Source organism: Oncorhynchus nerka, linkage group LG9a, assembly GCF_034236695.1.
Source record: "Oncorhynchus nerka isolate Pitt River linkage group LG9a, Oner_Uvic_2.0, whole genome shotgun sequence".
In the NCBI taxonomy this organism is placed as follows: domain Eukaryota; kingdom Metazoa; phylum Chordata; class Actinopteri; order Salmoniformes; family Salmonidae; genus Oncorhynchus; species Oncorhynchus nerka.
Window position 1 is genome coordinate 22599459 of NC_088404.1, and position 17581 is coordinate 22617039.

At 44.6% G+C, this 17581-nt stretch overlaps 1 protein-coding gene across 2 annotated transcripts in view; it reads right to left on the bottom strand.

Moving 5' to 3' along the window:
- Positions 1–5659: 5659 nt before the first annotated feature.
- LOC115134064 (protein bicaudal D homolog 1-like) overlaps positions 5660–17581 on the bottom strand; it is a 70563-nt gene continuing 58641 nt past the window's right edge. For both annotated transcript variants that reach the window (XM_065022433.1, XM_065022431.1), the window contains 4 exons: positions 15864–16343; positions 10794–11945; positions 10426–10577; positions 5660–8889 (listed from right to left, as the gene is read on the bottom strand). In XM_065022433.1, coding sequence (XP_064878505.1) covers positions 8199–8889; positions 10426–10577; positions 10794–11945; positions 15864–16343 — 2475 coding nt within the window. In that variant the 3' untranslated portion in view covers positions 5660–8198. The remainder of the gene's footprint in view (positions 8890–10425; positions 10578–10793; positions 11946–15863; positions 16344–17581) is intronic.

The following is a 17581-nucleotide window of genomic DNA, read 5'->3' on the forward strand; positions in this document are numbered from 1 at the left end:
ATGGAACAAGATAGTGATTAATAGGCTATTATTGCGATATGAATATCATGCTGGTTGTAGGAAAACAATAGATTACAGAGAGAACGTACCACTTCCTTGAATAGCTGAAAGGTGTTTTGCATACAATCTAATGTAAAATAATGACAGGTTGTGCTGTGCCTGTGTTATTGACTGTAATAAACATCCATAATGATAAAGTAACACTTCCAAATAAATGGAAACTGTTATGAAATGGATGACATACATAAGGTTATTAGGACCATCATACTTGAGAAAAAAGACTCAGCCAATACAGTCCATATTACTCCAAGACAGTTGTTTTTATTTGATATTGAAGCCGATGTTACACTGTTTTAAATGGAGTAAAAAATATTAACAAGAAACCCAATACAGTATATTGCTGTCTTTTAATTCCTTTTTTCTTTATTGATTAGTGTCTCTAACGCCAGGGCACTGTTCTGTATCGCCATCTTCCAATGATGAAGGAACTTGTGCAACAACCAAAGGAGTAGACAAAATGTTCTCCAGACACCAGTCACTAGACTAGCTTTGAACCTCACTCCTCTTCTTCATCTTCTTCTGTTCCACCCAAGGTTTCATAATACAAACAATGTAGTTGCAAACATGCTTTCACCAGCACTAACTGTGTGGATTCTAAGGGTGATTGTCCTTTGTGGTTACAGTATACACATGTCTCACCAGAATAAACCCAATTAAGTTCAATAAATCCACCGACATTTGTGAATGAATGAATAGAGAACTGTAAGAAAAATCTATCACAATGCATCTGGCTCCAATCTATAAGGAACTAGGTGTTCAGATTCCCCTTCAATAAAGCGGACTAGTTAAACATAAGACATAATCATTACTATCGACTCAAAGGAAAGAGAGAAAGAGATACAGCGGATGTGAATCATGCAACTCAAACATTAGCTACATCATCAACACAAACACACGGTTTTTCTTGGCTCTTCTTGCATTAATGTTTCAACTAGGTTAGCCAGATCATCAAAGCTTTATACAAATTGATCTGAAGGTGTAAGCGTGTGACTCACAAAATCCTTCCTATATCCTGGAAGACTTTGGTATTCATCCCTGTTCTCAGCCTGCTGGTTAGTGTCATGATATCATATCCGACAAAGCCATATACAGGGTAGATCTACACATGGCTCTGATAACCGGAAGAGAGATGCCTGGATCGAGATGTCCACGGTTATTTCTTCAATGCAAAGTCCTTATTGTGCTTGTAAAGAACAATGTTTGGAGGAGAAGGTAGTTTACCTTTGGTTTGAAACTACAGTATTTCATTCATGCCCCAGCATGATATTTGATTACCGTAATTTCCTTTGGGTTAGACATTAAACAAGCAATCTCTGACACATAAACAATGCCATGTTTAAGAAGAGCGAATTCAAATGCCTTATTTAGACAGAAACATGATACTAGGGATCCACAGAATGGGGGGATTGTGTTATCTGAAATGTGTTAAAACTAAACTGAGGAGGGGAGTCTTGTCACACAGATCAGGGTCGGGTCAACTGGTGCAATTCTAAAGGCCACATCCAGGCTTACTAACCCAGACGTCACCTCCTCATCTCCTACCTTTAGTATCAGAGTGTCTATGTCAAATCAGATTTCACCTACATGACAACATAATCAATCACCTCAGCAGTAACTGTGGTTAAAAAAACATGTAAAAAATATAATCTTTGTCTTGCAAAAAAGTTGTATAAAAAAAGCATCTCAAGTGTAGTGATGTTAGATTGGTAGTTAAAATCAAGACAACCCACCTCATCAAATATTACCATTGTAATGCAATATCACTTCCATTCAATTAGTCTCTCCACAATGATATCAAATTCATTGTGTACTTCAACACTACCATGTAAAGACAGAAGCTATTACACATTTAGAGATGATCCTTACAAACTGATGCTTTTACATGGCTAATATTATGTCTGGTCTGTTAGGCAAGTTTGTAAGCATCCCACATCACCAAAAGGAAATCTTGTTATTGACAGAAAATGTGATGCTAAACTTGTAGGACATAGACCATCCAAAACCTTGTTATATTCAATTGGAAATATGTCAAATGTTTTTATTTTTTGACGATGTCAATGAGAACATAACAGCCATAGTTTAGTAAGTCTAAACACCACAGCAATAATACTCATTTTGAATTTCATTTTAAAGAATGACCAACAACAATCAAATGATATCACAAAACACAAATATGAACAAAACACAAATCAATAAATAACCAAGTCAGTTAAATAGATAATAAATAATCATATAAATACAATACATCGTTTAAGTCAATAATATTTGCTAGTCTGGCATGTGCACTGCAGTCCGGTCCTCCAGTCTATCTTTTCTGGACAGGATCTGACGGAATTCCAGCCCAACCAGTGAGGAGCACCGCAACCCTCATCTTCTCTGTAACCCGACCAACCAGGAGAAAGTGTGGCCTGTGGAGGCGGGGCTTACTGAGGGAACACAGAAGTGGGATGCCAGGTTGAGTGAGATGGGAGACAGGAGTCTCTGGTGCTGTGTGTCTCCAGGAGGCCTGGGCCCATGGGTAGGGGCGCACTGGCTAAATGCCTAGGGACCTGGGGGGCGATGCTGCTGGACCAGGCTGTTGAGTGGATCCAGGGGACCTCTGCTGCTGCTGGAGAGGGGTGGTGTCTGGTCCTCCTGGAGGGCTGTCACAATGTTCGGACTCGGACATGGACTGCGAGGAGGACGGGAGGGAGAAGAGAGTAGAGCGAAAGAGGACAGGATAGCAGGGAATATAGTAAAAAGGACATGTATCCCAATGATGCTATAAAGTGCTCAGAAATCAACAAACAAACAAATAGGAGGGACCAAAACTGTTCCCAGAAACAACAGCGATGGAAATTGTTAAAATATCAGGAAAGGTGAAGCACATTTAAAATATTTTGGGAGAACCAACTTGGTCAAACAACACTATGAATAAGAAAATAAATAGACAGGACATTAGATTTGTCAGCAGTTACGCATTTGCCTGTAGTGACGATTCAGAGGTAATGAGATACCTACTGTATGGGTGGGTTATAGAGGGCTGAGGTTGGGGACTGTAGTGACGATTCAGAGGTAATGAGATACCTACTGTATGGGTGGGTTATAGAGGGCTGAGGTTGGGGACTGTAGTGACGATTCAGAGGTAATGAGATACCTACTGTATGGGTGGGAATAGAGGGCTGAGGTTGGGGACTGTAGTGACAATTCAGAGGTAATGAGATACCTACTGTATGGGTGGGTTATAGAGGGCTGAGGTTGGGGACTGTAGTGAGATGAACTAGTTAGTTCTGTATGAAACGGATCTAGGACTGCATTAGTAGAAGAAGCAGAGTATTACTGGTGGCAAAAGTGTCATGCAAAACCAATGCATTTGCCAACAGTAATGTAGCCATTATCCTGCTCAATAGTACAAAACAGTTTAATGTGGCTAAGTTATAAAAACCAACGCCTCACCCTTTTACTCCATGTGCTGTGAGTAAAAATACACAAGTTTCACGTCTTAATGAGTTCGTTAATCATTTGTGTGTGTGTGAACTATTATACAGATACCCGTGATGAGATGTGTTTGATGAAACAACTATAGTTAATTAATTCATATCTGTGTCTTAAAGGTCCAATGCAGCCCTTATGATCTCAATATCAAATCATTTCTGGGGAACCTTACTGTGATTGTTTTCAATTCAAATGGTCAAGAACAACCAAGAAAAGAAAACAACTCTCTGGGAATGGTCTGAGTGGGGAGGAGAAACTGAAAAGTAGCTGTTATTGGCAGATGTTTGGAACTCTTTTTCTTATTGGCGTATTAACTTATTTGCCGCCTGGTGATGTCACCATGCAGGCCACAACTCCATCCCACCAAAACAGGCGGAAATTCCAGGTACTATTTTCAAACAGCTCTTACACTAAAAGGGAATTTCATGATTTTCACAATTTCACAGTATTATTCCAACCTCATAGTGTGGAAATATACAGTGAGCTACAAAAGTATTGGGACAGTGACACATTTTGTTTTGGCTCTGTACTCCAGCACATTGGATTTGAATTGATACAATGACTATGAGGTTAAAGTGCAGACTGTGAGCCTTACTTTTTGTACACAGTCCCCCCATTTTAGGAGACCAAAAGTATTGGAACAAATTCACTAATATGTGTATTGAATTAGTCAAAAGTTTGGTATTCGGTCTCATATTCCTAGCACGCAATGATTACATCAAGCTTGTAACTTTACAAACTTGTTGGATGCATTTGCTATTTATTTTGGTTGTGTTTCAGATGATTTTGTGCCCAGTATAAATTAATGGTAAATAATGTATTGTGTCATTTTAGAGTCACTTTTATTTCTAAATAAGAATAGAATATGTTTCTAAATACTTCAACATTCATGTGGATAGTACCATGATTACGGATCATTCTGAATGACTCATGAATAATGATGAGTGAGAAAGTTACTGATGGACAAATATCATACCCTAAGACATGCTAACCTCTCACCTTTTTTGAGGGGGTATGATATTTGTCGGTCTGTAACTTTCTCACTCATCATTATTCATGATTCATTCAGGTTTATCCATAATCATGGTAGCATGCACAACGTAGAAGTGTTTAGAAACATATTCAATTATTATTTACAATAAAAGTGATTCCAAAATGACACAATACATAATTTACCATTCATTTCTATTGGGCACAAAATATTCTGAAACACAACCAAAACAAACAGAAAATGCATCCAACAAATGTGTTGAGTCACAAGCTTGATGTAATCACTGTGTGCTTTCAATATGGGACCAAATACTTAACTTTACATTACTTTAATACACATAAGTGAATCTGTCCCAATACTTTTGGTTCTAAAATGGGGGGGCTATGTAGAAAAAGTGCTGTAATCCCTAAACGGTTCACCTGACATGGATGACAATACCCTCATATTAAAGCCGACAGTCTGCACATTGTTGGATTTCAAATCGAAACTTTTGGAGTATAGAGCCAAAATAAGAAAGAAATGCTTCACTGTCCCAATAAGTGTGGAGGGTACTGTATATAAAACACAGGAAAATAATGTTTGACTGCACTGGGCCTTTAAGAACCAGCCATGTGGGGCATGCTGTGTATATCCTGCAGGCCAAAGGCACATGTAGTGCGAGTAAGAGAAGTGGAAAGAGATGTAGAGCTCAGGCCTCTGGGACGTTACCTGCAGGCTATGGAGGCTCTTAGTTGTGGGGAGGGTGACGATACTGAGGCAGAGGCAGCAGGCTGCTGACAATCTATGAGAAACTGATACATTAGACAGATATACAGAGTGGTGACAGTCAGGGTTAGTGGGACAGACAGACACACGGGTGGACAAGACAGGAGGAAAGACTTGTCAGGGACATGTAATAACTCAACATGTCTGAGGAGAGGACGTCAGTTGGGAAACATTCTGCTCTCTTTTGGAGTATAACATGAGAGCATATGGCATTATAATGTTTATGCTTTTAGCAATCTTTCTTGTAATCGCTTTCATTTTATTGGAATATCACATTTTGGAAGTTAACATCTTACTGTAATACAGTCCATTTGAGTTCATACAATTGACACATTCTCATGTTTTTTCAAATGATTTATTTGTCTAGAAAGTAAATGAATAATGCTTTCTACAGTCAGACATACCACAGAAGTGCATTTTGTGTACTTGTTATAATGAGAATTGTTATTTATGTTTATATAAGAGTGAGAAAGATAAAGAAAGAAATACATAGAAAGGGAGAGAGATAGAGAGAAAGAGAAAGAGAGCTCTCTGTTCATTTTGCAAGGCCAATAATGGGCTTGTGCATCACTGAATGACTGCTCGTTATTTAAGACCAGCCTCATCTAACCCAACTGACAAGGCATTCCTCTATCCATCCCCCGAGAAGGATGGACAGCACTATTAACGTACAGGACACACACAAGGAAACACACAGACACACATAGAACATTTACGCACAGTTTCAAATCCAGCCATGTATTTTTCTGTGCTGCACCAAAAGGAGACAAACAAACAAAAACAAACCACTATCATGGTGGCTGTCAGACTTAGTAATCAACTGCTGCTCATGTACGGCTATGGGCTAAAAACAAATCAGCATATTTAGATCAGATGAGTTATAATATCATACACAAATATAAGACATGAATGAATGAATGACCCTGCAGCCTTGGGTTTCATTTTTATAGAGTCAAAGTCCAACCAATATTATGTCACAGGGATTGGAGCTGAATGTACATGGACATTCTTCACCTCTTTTTGTATCAATAAAAACATTTGACCACTGTAGGAGCCAAAAGCCAATAACCACAGCTAGGTCAGTGTGAGAAGTAACTGGTAGACACTGACATCTGCTGGCACTACATGGCATGGGCATAGGGTTGATTTGGGGTGCTTTTCAGGGCGTGTCCTTTTCAGGGTGATATGAGCGTAGTAGGGCTGGGTGTGTGGTTAGGGTATCATAGAGAGGAGGTCACACTGGTTTCCATGCGGCTCTGAATGGTTTATCTGCATTTAAACCATTTATATATTTTCTCTTAGATCGGACTGAACAAAGTCACATGCATGCCACAACAAACATCTATCAACACTGACAGAAAAAGCATGACAGTTCATTCTCTCAGTTTCTGTCTCGCACACGCACTGTGTTTGCTATGTTTTCTATATTCATTATAGACTAAGGTCACAAGGAACAAGGAAGTCAAGCTATAGTGTACTTAGTATAATGTAGAGACGGGACAATGGATTGTGGCTCTGAAATCAGGTAGAGCTTGGTCAGCCAGTGTATGGAAAATGTTGTGGAAAATTTAAGATTAATATTATACAATGGCTTGAAAATGTTAATCAATCATGGGGAATACAAACTAGAATGATTCCTTGAATTTTTTTCTCATGACATTAATAATAATATGATTTGCAGTGTTATCAAAATTGTTTAATTGATAGACTGTGTCAGAGACTGTGTTTACACCACTAATTGGTCTTTTGACCAATTACATCAAATCTTTTGACGTCAGATCTTCTTCAGAGCTGATCTGATTGGTCAAAAGACCAATTTGTGAAAAAAAGATCAGAATTGGGCTACCTGTGTAAACGAAGCCAGAGAAGTACTGTAAAGTGGCCTACATAGTAATGTACCAATGAAGAAATAGATAAGGTTCCTTTGTATAATTTGCATTGCTGCCATCTCTGCTTAACAAAAGAAGATTCCCAGAGATTTAAACAAGGTTTAATATTTTCTGTGGCAAACATTCATAGGGATAGATCAGAGGAGGCTGGTGGGAGGAGCTATAGGAGGACAGGCTCATTGTAATGGCTGGAATGGAATCAATGGAGCAATATCAAACACATCAAACATATAGAAACCACATGTTTGACTCAGTTCCATTCCAGACATTACAATGAGCCCGTCCTCCTGTAGCTCCTCCCACCAGCCTCTACTGGGATAGACTGAGGAATTCCAATGGCTATCAATGTGTTTCAGCTGTAACTGTGTAAATCGGCCACCGAGTGGCACCATTGGTCAATGAGGCCCACAGTACACATGGTAGCTCTGCGCACAGTCTATAGATGGTTGGAAAAAGCAACGCATGTATTCACTACAAAGAGACTTTATCATATGCATTGAATACAACAGGGAAAATCAATTGCCTAAGAATGTTAATAGCCATTGGAAAAATAATTAGGTTGTGTGATATGAGAAGTATGTGCCAAGGGTGGGAAATACAAATACACAATATGTTGTGTTATAGCGCATCAAATATCTCCAAAATGTACAAGTATCCCTCACACTATCTTAGCTCATTAAACACACCACATCCTCATACACTAAAATTCTACATTATTTTTCATTAGAACTTCACATTTTCTAGTATATTTCTCACATACAGTATATTTCATTTATTCTCTAAATCCCTTTATTTACAGAAATGGACAATAGCAACTGTGGTGCCTTATGAGCCCAAAACTACAAAAAGATTGTTGAGTATTGTTTGCAGATGGAACAAGCTCTGTTGGGCTCCTTCTCATAGCCAATCCCTGAGAAGAGTGTCACAGTACTGCATAGGCATAGGTCAAGCCAGACACAGGAAACAGGAAACAGGAAACCAGTCTGTCCTCCTCTCTGTTTCCAACCCACCCCCTGGACTCAGGGCTGGGGCATCTGGGAACTGTAGGAGCGAGGGACAGGGTTGTTGGGAGATGTGGCCAGAGCAGAGGGCCGAGGTGCGTCTTTTTGGGTACGAGTTCTCACCGACCCCGGCGACAAGTGTTGCCAAGTCTTGGGAATGGGTGAGCGGTAGGGAGACGCAGGGGCGGAGCTAGGAGAGTGCAGACCAGAGTCTCGACTGTTAACGAGTCGACAGAACTCTAAACTCAGCGACTCTGGGTCAATGATGAAGGTCTGAGTGCCTAGGGACCATTGGGGGTCACCCAGGGGAGGCAAGGAAGAGAACTGGGATGAGCCTCTGTCTGAGGCCGACCAGGGGTTGGAGGACAGGGGCAGCTCCAGGGAGGGAGGGCTGCAGAGGGTCAGGGAGGTGTTGAAGGAGTGGGAGCTGGTGGAGGAAGGGCTGTGTATCATGGTAGGGCTGGGGGGAGCAGTGAGAGCGGCTCGTCGACTTACTTTGGGTGGGCTGTTCTTGATCTTGGGCACCTTTGTGCCGCAGCCGCGGTCCCTGGTCTGTTCGTGGTCAAACTCCAGGTCCTCCAGGCGTTGGGTCAAGGCCAGCTTCTGCTGGATGGCCATGCGGAGCAGGGAGTTCAGGGTCTTCTTCTCATCCTCCGCCGCTGCCAGCTGTCTCTGCATCTCATCCAGCTGAGTCACGTACTCATCACACCTAGGAGAGAAAGAGAGAGACAGAGCGAGAGAGAGACAGAGCGAGAGAGAGACAGAGCGAGAGAGCGAGAGAGACAGAGCGAGAGAGAGACAGAGCGAGAGAGCGAGAGAGACAGAGCGAGAGAGAGAGAGTGAGAGAGCGAGAGAGACAGAGCGAGAGAGAGACAGAGCGAGAGAGAGACAGAGCGAGAGAGAGACAGAGCGAGAGAGAGACAGAGCGAGAGAGAAACAGAGACAGAGCGAGAGAGAGACAGAGAGCGAGAGAGAGAGACAGAGAGAGCGAGAGACAGAGCGAGAGAGACAGAGCGAGAGAGAGACAGAGCGAGAGAGACAGAGCGAGAGAGAGACAGAGACAGAGCGAGAGAGAGACAGAGACAGAGCGAGAGAGAGACAGAGCGAGAGAGAGACAGAGCGAGAGAGAGACAGAGCGAGAGAGAGACAGAGTGAGAGAGAGACAGAGACAGAGCGAGAGAGAGACAGAGCGAGAGAGAGACAGAGCGAGAGACAGAGCGAGAGAGAGAGACAGAGAGAGAGCAAGAGACAGAGCGAGAGAGAGACAGAGCGAGAGAGAGACAGAGAGACAGAGCGAGAGAGAGACAGAGAGACAGAGCGAGAGAGAGACAGAGACAGAGCGAGAGACAGAGCGAGAGACAGAGCGAGAGACAGAGCGAGAGACAGAGCGAGAGACAGAGCGAGAGACAGAGCGAGAGACAGAGCGAGAGACAGAGCGAGAGACAGAGCGAGAGACAGAGCGAGAGACAGAGCGAGAGACAGAGCGAGAGAGAGACAGAGCGAGACAGAGCGAGAGACAGAGACAGAGCGAGAGACAGAACGAGAGACAGAGCGAGAGAGAGACAGACAGAGAGAGACAGAGCGAGAGAGAGACAGACAGAGCGAGAGAGAGATAGAGACAAAGCGAGAGACAGAGACAGAGCGAGAGACAGAGACAGAGCGAGAGACAGAGCGAGAGACAGAGCGAGAGACAGAGCGAGAGACAGAGACAGACAGACAGAGAGAGAGAGAGAGACAGAGCGAGAGAGAGATAGAGACAAAGCGAGAGAGGGGCAGAGACAGAGCGAGAGAAAGACAGAGCGAGAGACAGAAACAGAGGCAGAGACAGAGTGAGAAAGAGACAGAGACAGAGCGAGAGAGAGACAGAGACAGAGGCAGACAGAGACAGACAGAGAGACAGACAGAGACAGACAGACAGACAGAGAGAGAGAGAGAGAGAGAGGAGAGACACACAGAGAGAGAGAGAGAGAGAGAGAGAGAGAGGGAGAGACACACAGAGAGAGAGAGAGACACACAGAGAGAGAGACAGACATACATACAGACAGACAGACAGACAGACAGACAGACAGACAGACAGACAGACAGACAGACAGACAGACAGACAGACAGAGAGTGAGAGACAGAGAGAGACTAAGAAATACCCTTGTGCAAGCCGGGAATACACTGAGATCAAACTCATCCTCTTTGCACAGTCTTACACATCTGTGTTGTAATTAGCTGCATGAGATCCCAGAATTCCCCTCACCTGGTGGCGAACATGGCCCTGAGAGAGGAGAAGGTGGCAGCGTCCTCCTTCAGAGCCTTCAGCTCGTTCCTCAGCTTCATCATGGTCTCTGTCACCATGCACTTCTCATTCTCATACTTGCTCTTTAGATTAGCCAGCGCCACCTCTGCAGTCTGGAATCGAGAGTGGGTTAAGTTCAAATCAAGATATCAGATTTTAAACATGTGGTTTCCACTTTATATCTCTACCAAAAAAAAACAGGTTTAATGTAATGCTCTATGCAAAGGAACATTGATCAAACCTGTTAGAGAATGCTCAAAAAAATGTGATGACATTCTCAGGTGGCCAGATCTGGAACCACAGGTACTCAACCCTAGTGCTCTGCTCACCTGTTTGTTGGCTTTGAGCACCAGTCTTAGCGTGGCAATCTGCTCCCTCTTGGTGCTGAGGAGGGACTTGAGCTTGAGGATTTCTTCCATGCAGGCCTCCTTGTCCTTGTCGAACAAGGGGGCCAGCTCCCGGGCGGCTGCCCTCTGTCGAGACAGCTGGAGGGAGCGGTCCACGGCTCTCTGCAGGTGTTTGATCTGGTCCCTGATGATGGCGTTCAGGTTGTAGATGTTCATGGGCTCCTTACGCAGATCTCCACTTGCCTCGGGAGGCACGGGGGAGGAGGAGGAAGGGCCGTTGGTGCCGTTGATGACCGGGGAGCCCATGAGGGAGCGGGTTGGGCTCCCCTGGCTGCCTGGTGCTGGGGATTCCCTCCCTGTTTCCCCGTTGTCCCCACTGGGGGATTCTTTGGAGGGCGAGTCTATGGGGCTCCGTGGGGTCTCGGTGAACCCAGCGTTGATAGCGGCGAGGCGTCTAGCCAGGCGGGGGGAGAGGAGTGCCCGGGGGTCCTCGGAGCCCTTGAGGCTGCCGCTGCGGGTGTTACGGCTCTGGCGGTAGTAGTCCAGCATGACGCGGTTGGGCGTCTCATTGTTGCAGAGACACACGTGGTGGTAGAGCTGGGCCAGCTCCTCGCTGAATGTTACCAGCTCGTCCTGCGCTGTGTTCAGCATGCTGTGGCTCTCTGAGGCCGTCTTTAGTTCCGCCTCCAAACACGCCACCCTATCGTGGGAATCGTGGCAGCTCTGCTCCAGCCGGTTGACCTGCTCATCCAGAGCCTGGACCTTCCCATCGTTGCTGCTCCGCTCCTCCCCCTGGCCCTCCACACACTGGTTATAGTTCTCCTTCAGGACTTTTAGCTCCGCCTTCAGGTCGATCACCTCGGTTACTGCCACCTTGTACTTACACTCCAGGATGTCCATCCCGTGGATGTCCACCTCGTCGTCGCGGTGACAGGGCGAGGGCGACCCGTTGGACTTCTCAGACTCCTGAGAATCAGCCATCTCCTTGTCACTTTGGAGGTGCTTCATGACGTTGACGTGTTCGGTGAGGCGTTGGACGTTCTCGTGTTGCTCCGTCAGGGCGCTCTGCATGTGCTGCAGCTGGGTCTGGGACTCCTGCAGGTTCATCAGGAGGCTTGACTTCTCACGCTCCACCTATAGGTCGGGAGGACATACTGCAGGGTGAGGACCACTCAGACCAGGCCAGCATTACCACAGACAGTTGAACGTATTTGTGATCAGTCATCATATCAGAGGAGCTAGTCAGCCATCCCCTATTGGCTGACTATTGGAAGAGGCCCATGGAAACAAAGTCAAATGAATTATTGAAGAAAGTTTAGAAGCAGTCGAACAGCGAAACTTTCAATGAGTTCAGCAGTACAGTACGCTAGTCCCATAAATAACCCTGTCTGACTAGTGTGTGTGTGTGTGTGTGTGTGTGTAGGGTTGCCATCTGGATTCAGATTCTACCTATTAGAACTGCACCACAGGTGAGCTGAGAAATTTCCACTCCACTACTGTGAAACCTGGCAAGAGATCGCTTGAAAGAACAGAATATTGTGTCTTATAATTTTGTGTCTGTTCCTGCCCTCTGACCAGACAACACTCTATAAATAAAAAGGTACTGCACAGTCCCAGGTTATCTACACGTCTCTACAGACAGAGATAAAGGTAAAACAATACAAAGCTCAATCTGTAAATTCTCACACAGAACTGATCCACTGATTTGTATGCATAGCCATAGCATCAGCAATCAGATATTTCATTTTTCACCCATTGAGAAAAAAAAGAGGTTTGGGGGCCTCTCAGTAGATATATAACAGGAATTATAATCTTGGTGGTACGAGCCCTGAATGCTGATTGGCTGAAAGCCATAGTATATCAGACCATATACCACGGGAATGACAAAACATGTCTTTTACTCTTGTAATTACGTTGATAACCAGCTTATAATAGCAATAAGGCACATCGGAGGTTTGTTGTAAATGGATAATATACCACGGCGTTGCAGATAAGAACAGCCCTTAGTCATGGAATATTGGCAATATATCACACCTCCCCGAGCCTTATTCCTTAATTATAAACCACTTTTATGTTTTAGTTTTATACCAGATGTTCATCTTGTATTTGATGTGGTTACCATTGAGGTTAAATTGAGTGAGTTTAATGTAATGCTTGTTGGGAACAGATATACATTACAGCACCGGGAGGATGACAAATTAAAGCAGCCCTCTACTGAAAGCATTTATAGAGACATTCAAACCTCTACAATAATACAGTTTGGATCCACACATGTAATCATTCATTTCCCCACTGACCTGAGTAAGAAAAACAAGTAAGCTTTCTATCCATTGCTAGGCATTCACTTAGACAGTGTGTGTGTGTTATCCCTCTGTACTCTTTCCTTATAAGGGCTTCTATTCCTGTCCTCTGTCTCTAAGCAGCGTAGTAGTACAGCAGCCTGTCTTTCCTTCTCTGCCTTCCTTCCACTCTCCTCTGGATCATCTGCCCTGCTCTGCGCTGCTCTGCTCTGCTCTGCTCTCCTCTGCTCTGCTCTCCTCTGCTCTGCTCTCCCTGCTCTGCTCTCCTCTGCTCTGCTCTGCTCTGCCCTGCTCTGCTCTGCTCTGCCCTGCTCTGCTCTGCTCTGCCCTGCTCTGCCCTGCCCTGCTCTGCTCTGCTCTGCCCTGCCCTGCTCTGCTCTGCCCTGTTCTGCTCTGCCCTACTCTGCTCTGCCACGCGCTGCTCTGCTCTGCTCTGCTCTGCCCTGCCCTGCCCTGCCCTGCCCTGCCCTGCCCTGCTCTGCTCTGCTCTGCCCTGCTCTGCTCTGCCCTGCTCTGCCCTGCCACGCGCTGCTCTGCTCTGCTCTGCTCTGCTCTGCTCTGCCCTGCTCTGCTCTGCTCTGCTCTGCCCTGCCCTGCTCTGCCCTGCTCTGCTCTGCCCTGCTCTGCCCTGCTCTGCTCTGCCCTGCGCTGCTCTGCCCTGTCGGACACTAATCGCCTGACAGGCTCTGCTCTGCTCTGCTCTGCCCCCTGCTAATGTCCCCACAATCATCCAAATCAGCCCCTATGGCCCTTCTGAGACAGAAGTCTTTTGAGTCTAAAATAGCTCTGAAACTAGTCATGTAAAGCCATGAGTGTGGTCACAGACTCATGGTCTGTTAGAGAATAAAAGATGGATGACATCTGCTCTGCTCAAAATGCTCACCTTGTCATTGGTTGGCTGCAGGCTGCAGTAGTGTGATGACAGGACGGTTGTTATCAGAGGGTCAGGTTGTTAGGTTGTCCAATGATGCTGGTGAGACACTCCCATTCCTTAATAAAATGTGCTGTGGACAGAGGAGGTCGATAACAGTCTCCTAATGCATTGGGTGTGTAAATTGCTGGATTTGTCTCTCTAACCACATTGATTTGCACAGAGCAAATGAGGAAGCTGGTTGGATGAAGGATATTAAAAGACTCCCTGGTAACAACTCCCTCCCTGCTACATTGTCACAACAATATCTTAGCAATCTGTTTGTGCTGTCTTGCCAACTCAGGTCATTGTCATGCCAAACATGACAATGGCCCTTCTGAGACAGAAGTCTTTTGATAGTCCAAAATAGCTCTGAACCAGTCTGTAAAGCCATCAGTGCCTGGAGACTTGTTGACTTCTTGTTGAGATATTGCTTTATTAATTTCTTCTGTGGATATTTCTAAAGTTAGTCTATCATTTTGCTCTGTCCCAATTGAGGAGAGATCAAGTGAGTCAAAAAGTGCTCTATTGTCTGTGCATCTGCCTTCTCTGGTTGCTTGTACAGATTTGTGTAATATGACAAATGATTCTGTATTTCTCTCATTTGCATGTGATCTTTTTTGTTTTGGGGTCTTTTATTTTGAAAAGGGTATTCTGTGCTTGTTGTTTCCTGAGTCTCCATGCTAGTAATTTGGTTGCCTTTGAGCCTGCTTCATAATATCGTTGTTTCAGGAACCTAAGCTTTTTCTCTACTTCTTCTCTATAAATCTGGTCAATTTCTGTTTTACCTTTTTAATCTCTCGTAATATAAGAGGGTCTTTTTATTGACTATTAGATCGTTCTAAGTTTCTTAGGGTTTCCTGTAATTTCAGCAGTTTCTGTGCTCTGTTTGCTGTTTTACCTTTTTTAATCTCTGACACCGCTGGTTCTGCTCACACTGCCCTACCCTGTGCTCTCTTTCTCCCTCCTCTCTCCAGAAAATCTCCGCAGCCGTGGAGAAAAGCTTGTGACGGCCGGTCTCTAAAACCTGCCCGCCCTAGGAAGCTGACCCTATTCCCTCCTCTCTCCCTCTCCAGATGATCTGACAACCTCGCTTTTTCATCCCTGGGGGTCTTGTTCTCAAAATGTCATCACCTTGTCATTGGTTGGCTGCAGGCTGCCAGTCTCCCGCTATCTCTCTCAGAATGTGAAATCAGACAGGTCATTCAACTGAGACTGTTTCTCTGTATCAGAGGGTCAGGTTGTTAGGTTGCTAAATGCTAACTCTCTCTAAAGCTAAAATCTGTCTCCTCACCACGGACCACTGGCGTCCCCAGGGCTCTGTTCTAGGCCCTCTCCTATTCTCGATAACAGTCTCTCTAATGCATTGGTCTGTCCTAATTGCTGGATTTGTCTCTCTAACCAGGTGGCGACATTGATTTGGCACAGAGCAAATGAGGAAGCTGCTCTTCCTCCCGTTGATCTCGAAGGATATTAAAAGACTCCCTGGTAACAACAAGACCCAGGTTCATGCTCTACATTGCCTCACAGGAAGCAGCGCTGGTCCTAATCCAGGCACTTGTCACTCCCTTGGAACAAGACTTGTTGGCTGGGCAACAATTAAACCCCTACAACTCATCCAGAACGTCCGCAGATCTGTGTTCAACCTTGTCTTGCCAACTCCTATGGTCATTGTCATGCCAAACATGACAATGACCATAGACCTTCCGGAGACACCTGAAACCCCACCTTTTCAGTCAAGACAGGACAAAAAGATCTGAGACCAGGCTAACAATCACTCAGCCATAGTAGTGAGAAGAACACACTATGTCTCTCCACCGTTCATCTAGACTAGAGACCCACCTGAAACAGCTGCTTTTTTACTTTCTGCATCTCAGACAGGTTGAGCTCGCTGAAGAGGTCAGACACAGGACCATGCAGCCCCTCCCCCTTCCTGGGCAGCCGGTAGTCGCCGTTCATCTTGGCCAATCCCAGGTGCCCATTACAGTGGCCGTTGCTATCCTCATTCCCGTTGGCTCCATTATGCATGGCTGTACCATTACTCCCGACCTCTTCGGTGGCAAATTTGAGCCCGTCAACAGTGGCGGTGAGAGCCAGGTGGGCTCCGGCACCATACACACTGTCGCTGAGGGTGATGTGGTGGGCCAGCTCCTTCCTCAGGCTGTTCTTCTGCTCCCTCTCAATTTTCAGGGCGTCCAGAGCCTCCTCCAGCTGGGACTGAGAGATGTCCTTCAGACGCACAGCATCCTCCAGCTGGCTGTTCAGCAGCACCGTCTCCTCCTCCAGAACCTTGATCTCATGCTTCAGACCCTCATACTCCACCTGGTGGAGAGGGGGAGCAGGGGACAGGGGACAGAGAGGACAGGAGGGAAAAGGGACACACATAGAGGACAGTCAGACAGAAAGGACACAGAGGACACAGAAAGGGGATAGGTTTAAGTAAAGTACACTGTAAGTAGGTTTAAGGTCAGATAAATTGACTGTAAAAAGTGCTGTGCTTGTTGTATGTCCTATAAGCGTGCTGAAAGTCTGTTGTCAATTCAAAGCAAATTCAAAAATGATTGTCTTTCAAAATTTGGTCAGATATACTTGGATGTGTAGTGTCAGCGTTTGTTGCTGGCATGTCATGGCTAAGTTTGCTAATCTTGCCAATTAAACAATTATTAAAGTAGTTGGTTTTGTGATGAATGAGCCATCTTATTCAATTAATGATTTTTACTATCATTCTTTATGTCATTTATCTTTGTTTCATAGTGTAGTTTCTTCTTCTTTTTATTCAGTTTAGTCACATGATTTCTCAGTTGGCAATACGTTAGGCAATCGGTTGTGCAGCCAGACTTATTTGCCATTCCCTTTGCCTCATCCCTGTTAACCATACCATTTTTCAATTTCTCATCAATCCACAGGGATTTAACAGTTTTTACAGTCATTTTCTTATTGGGTGCATGCTTATTAGTAACTGGAATAAGCAATTTCATAAATGTGTCAAGTACAACGTCTATATGCTCCTCATTACACACCAACAAATATTCTTTACATCAACATAGGAATTACTACAAAATGTATTGTATGACATCTTATACACTATATTAGGCCCAGCCTTTGGAACTTTGGTTTTCCTAGATATAGCTACTATATTGTGACACTACATCCGATGGATCTGGATACTGCTTTCAAGCACATTTCTGCAGCATTAGTAAAGATGTGATCAATACATGTTGATGATTTCATTCCTGTGCTGTTTGTAACTACCCTGGTAGGTTGACTGATAACCTGAACTAGGTTGCAGGCACTGGTTACAGTTTGAAGCTTTTTCTTGAGTGGGCAGCTTGATGAAAGCCAGACAATATTTAAAATCACATACAAAAATACCTCTCTGTTGATATCACATACCTTATCAAGCATTTCACACATCATTTCCAGTTACTGACTGTTAGCAGTTGTTCCTCTTTAGCAGCTTCCCACAAGAATGGGCTTGTGGCAGATGAACCTGTAGCAATCCTACTTCAACAGTATTTAAATTGAGATCCTCTCTAATCTTTACAGGAATGTGGTTCTGA